The sequence below is a fragment of the Pan paniscus genome, chromosome 11, assembly GCF_029289425.2.
Source record: "Pan paniscus chromosome 11, NHGRI_mPanPan1-v2.0_pri, whole genome shotgun sequence".
In the NCBI taxonomy this organism is placed as follows: Eukaryota; Metazoa; Chordata; class Mammalia; order Primates; family Hominidae; genus Pan; species Pan paniscus.
Window position 1 is genome coordinate 51,290,682 of NC_073260.2, and position 4,144 is coordinate 51,294,825.

Sequence of the window (4,144 nt, forward strand, 5' to 3'; positions counted from 1 at the left end):
GTGGAAAAGACTGTGTGGTCCTCTGGCATGGGAGCAGGGGTTGCCTTCTGAGTTTGATTTCCCACTCCTCTCCTTATCCACGGGGCTTGGACCCTGGCTTGGGGTCTGCTCTAAAAGTAGGGAGTTCTTGGGCTTATATTTTGATTCTCCTTCCCCACCCAGGAATGTTTTGTTTTCTCTTCAGAGCGTCCATCACTTGGGTCCAAAGCTGTTGCTCCAGCAGCTCCACATACAGGGTGTCAGAGAGGCATGGTGGCCCACTGACCCTGAATGCTGCTCTGCAGCCGCCTGGGCAATCTGCCTGAGCCCCATTCTGGGCTTTGTGTTTATTGGCTCTAAGCCTGGAATTTTCCAAGGACACTGTTAACAGCCCTGACTACCACGTCATCTGGATACTTCAATTTTTCTTCCGTCACTCAAAACCCATCTTCTTCCCCTAATTTTTATTTTTATGAAAGTTATTATATACATGTATCAGGAGATATTCTAAGAATGCTTATAGAAAAATACAGCATTTTCTTACACCCTGTGCCCTACACCCCACCCCAGCTTTTCCCCAACCCAGAATGCTTTTTCTTGGGGGGAATTTACCTGCTGTATCTGCAAACAACATGCTTATGTTGTCCCATCTTGAAATTTTGGACTTGCACACCCTCTATTGGCTCCCCAGCCCCACCACAGAATTCCATGCTTCCCACTCCCCTCCCTGTGCTGTCAAGACGGTCGCATCCTGGTGTTGGTAGAACAGTGCTCACTACTCACATTATGACAGTGATAGACATATCTGCTGTCACTGAGATTTTTGCAAAAGCCTCTGTTGGCTTTTCCTTTTCTACCCCAACTTTTTGTTTTCCCTAGAGATAGTGTTCATTTTATTGTTTTTTTCTTTTCTTTCTTTTTTTTTTTTTTTTGTTGAGACGGAGTTTCACTCTTATTGCCCAGGCTGGAGTGCAGTGGCGCCATCTTGGCTCACCACAACCTCTGCCTCCCGGGTTCAATCAATTCTCCTGCCTCAGCCTCCTGAGTAGCTGGGATTACAAACATGTGCCACCACAGCCAGCTAATTTTGTATTTTTAGTAGAGACGGGATTTTACCGTGTTGGTCAGGCTGGTCTCGAACTCCAGACCTCAGGTGATCCACCCACCTTGGCCTCCCAAAGTGCTGGGATTATAGGCATGAGCCACCATGCCCAGCCTATTGTTTATTAACTTGGTTTTAAATATATATATAATCGTCGTTAATCCAAGCACAATTTTCCACCAGTTATCTAAGTCTCTTCTCAGTATAATCAGGTTCATCAGGTATTTTATCACTTTCCTCTTTCTGAAGATGCCTTTCCCACCCACTTCAATCCTTCCTGGGTTGAATCTTCTGTATTCTATATCGCAAAATTTCTTCTTTTTGGCTGAATTGTCTTTTTGGGCAAAAGGACATCCTCTAGTGGCTTCATGAGATACTCTCATTATTTGCAGTTCCAAACTTCCAAATTTGCCTGCTCGCTGAAATTTATTTGTAACCCCCAAATCAATCATTGTCACGCCTCCTCAGTCATTCACAAGCATGCCCCAAGCAGTGAAAAATGTGTCTCTCCAGGCACAGTTCTTAGCTGAGGTCAAACAAGGCAATGCGCTGCCTCTTGTTTCAGCTGTCATACTGTTACCTTGTCGTTATCACTGTCTATTTAGTGTCACATTTTTGGCATTTTTGTGCTTTTTGTCAGTGATTTTTTTTTTAAAGAAAAATTTCATTTTAATCCAGCCTGACCCCCACACGTGTGTTTCACACAGACCTTATTTTTAAAACAGACTTTATTGTATTTAATACAATATAAAATTTGAAAAATTGCAGGAAAGCAGCAGACTTGAACTGGAGCAATTCTAACAAGGAATAATAAAGTTCACATCTGTGAGGTGGACAAAAAGGTGTGACTTCTGTACAAACTACATTTAGCATTTCATGTCTAACATCTTTCAAATGCAATGTGCTCATGAGGGTTTTTCTGAAGTCCTGCCTGGTCCCTGCCTAAAGAGAGACGTGGAACCTCCATATACAAAGAAACTTGATTCAAGGTGCTTTTTTTTTTTTTTTTTTGAGACAGAGTTTTGCTCTCCTTGCCCCGACTGGAGTGCAATGGCACAATCTCAGCCCACCACAACCTCCGCCTCCCGGGTTCAAGCAATTCTCCTGCCTCAGCCTCCCAAGTAGCTGGAATTACAGGCATGTGCCACCACACCTGGCTAATTTTGTATTTGTTTTAGTAGAGATGGGGTTTCTCCAGGTTGGTCAGGCTGGTCTCGAACTCCCGACCTCAGGTGATCGGCCTGCCTCGGCCTCTCAGAGTGCTGGGATTACAGGTGTGAGCCACCACGCCTGGGCTTGTTTTTGTTTTGTTTTGTTTTTTAAAAAAGGGAAAAGAAAGACAAAGGAAAAAGAAAGAATGGATGGCTGTTGGCAATGGAAACTGTGAGGAAACTGTCCTCACCATTCATGGCTTGTTTATTGGTCAGAGGCCTCGGGGGGCCCAGGATATTTCATGGCCATCACAGCACCAACTGCGGCTGTCACCTTTTTTTTTTTTTCTTTTTTGCATTTCCTACCTTTTGACATATATATATATATATATATATTTTTTTTTTTTTTCACCTTGAGGATATCACTATTCCAATTGTTCCCATATGAATACAGGTGTGGTCTCTATTGCATATAAATGCATCTTTTATTCAATTTTAGGTCCAGGACTTGGTTTGCTGTCCCAACTGCACACAAATGTCCCTTTTTTATTATTTGTTTATTAGTTGTGTTTTCCTTTTTGCATAAGAAATATGTCCGTTTAGTCCAGAGGCTCTTGCTTTATCCAGATGATGGAGGGTACAGGAGGGCATCCGCCTCAGTTCCCTATGAAGGACGTATTTGCTGAACTAGGACGAGCCCACTCCTCCCCTACAGGAGCCCACGATTTCAAATCCTCTTTGCTGCAACCTCTCGAGGACCTGGACTGAGTTGAGGTGACAGTAGCCACTTAGTGGAAACCTGACGACGTGCGTGGAGTCGTGATTCCAGCCTGCACTGACAAAGTTGCACATCACATCGCCGATCTCTGGAAACACTTCTTCTACCAAGGATTTGTCACCACTTAGCGTGATCCTTTCTCTGAGGTCTGGGGCCACACAAACAACAAGGCACTCACAGGGCCTTGAAAAGCGACCAGTTTCTCTGTCCTGCTTCCATCTTTCCATCTCCAACAACATGAGCTGAAGCTGAAAATATTTTGCCTCTTCATATAACGAAGTGTAGTCCTTGAAATCATCAAGAATGAGGAGTTTGGATGTTCGTAGAAAATTCAAGATATATCTGAACATCTGTCCATCTCTGTCAGTGAAATAGTGCTGTTTGAGACTGTCCAAAACTATGGGCTCTGTACCATCACAAAGTCTTCTGATTCTGGATACAGGGTATTTGGTGAGGGTGGCCAGGCTGCTGGTGTACATGTGGCTGCCCACATCAGTGTGGACATGTGCATTGGATTTTGTGAGTTGTGCCGGAGTAGGGGTGCCTTGGTTGTTCAGTGGAGATGCAGGGGATCTAGTGATCAGAGGTCTTAACATATGAGGCTGACTGTCCCTCTGGCGGAGAATTGCGCGGGCTCCGGGCGGGAGAGAAGGAGGGCCAGCGGGAGGGAGGGACGGTCTCGCTTCTCTAGGCAATGCCCGAGGAGTAGTGCCCCTTCCACTGCCCCCTCATTGCCCCCTGGAGCCAGGGGTTCGGGGCAGCAGGTGCGCCGGGCGTGCCGTGGTGCTGCCATGGGAAACCCGTGTCTGGGGCCGCCCTGAGTGGAGCGGAGCCTATCAGTGATTTAATTGTTTAAAATGGCCCCCAAGTGTACTGCTGAAGTGCTGTCTAGTGTTCCTAAGTGCAGAAAGGCTGTGATGTGCTTTACAGAGAAAATATACGTGTTAGACAAGCTTGGCTCAGACATGAGTTACGGTGCTGTTGACAGTAAGTTCAACAGCAATGAGTCAACAATATGTTACATCCAGAAGGAGGAAGAGGAAAGTCATTGACGCAGATGTGAGGCCACTCTGAAAAGTGCCCAAGTAACATCTATAGTACCTGGTAAAGTTATGGAAAAACAACAAGAAGAAA

The 4,144-nt window shown here is 45.3% G+C and overlaps 1 protein-coding gene across 1 annotated transcript; it reads right to left on the minus strand.

Moving 5' to 3' along the window:
• Positions 1–1,543: 1,543 nt before the first annotated feature.
• On the minus strand, positions 1,544–3,816 carry LOC100974025 (BTB/POZ domain-containing protein KCTD1-like). Its single transcript, XM_034967656.2, has one exon. It carries the CDS (start codon positions 3,604–3,606, stop codon positions 2,920–2,922), a length of 687 nt encoding a protein of 228 aa, XP_034823547.1. The 5' UTR covers positions 3,607–3,816; the 3' UTR covers positions 1,544–2,919.
• Positions 3,817–4,144: the final 328 nt, after the last annotated feature.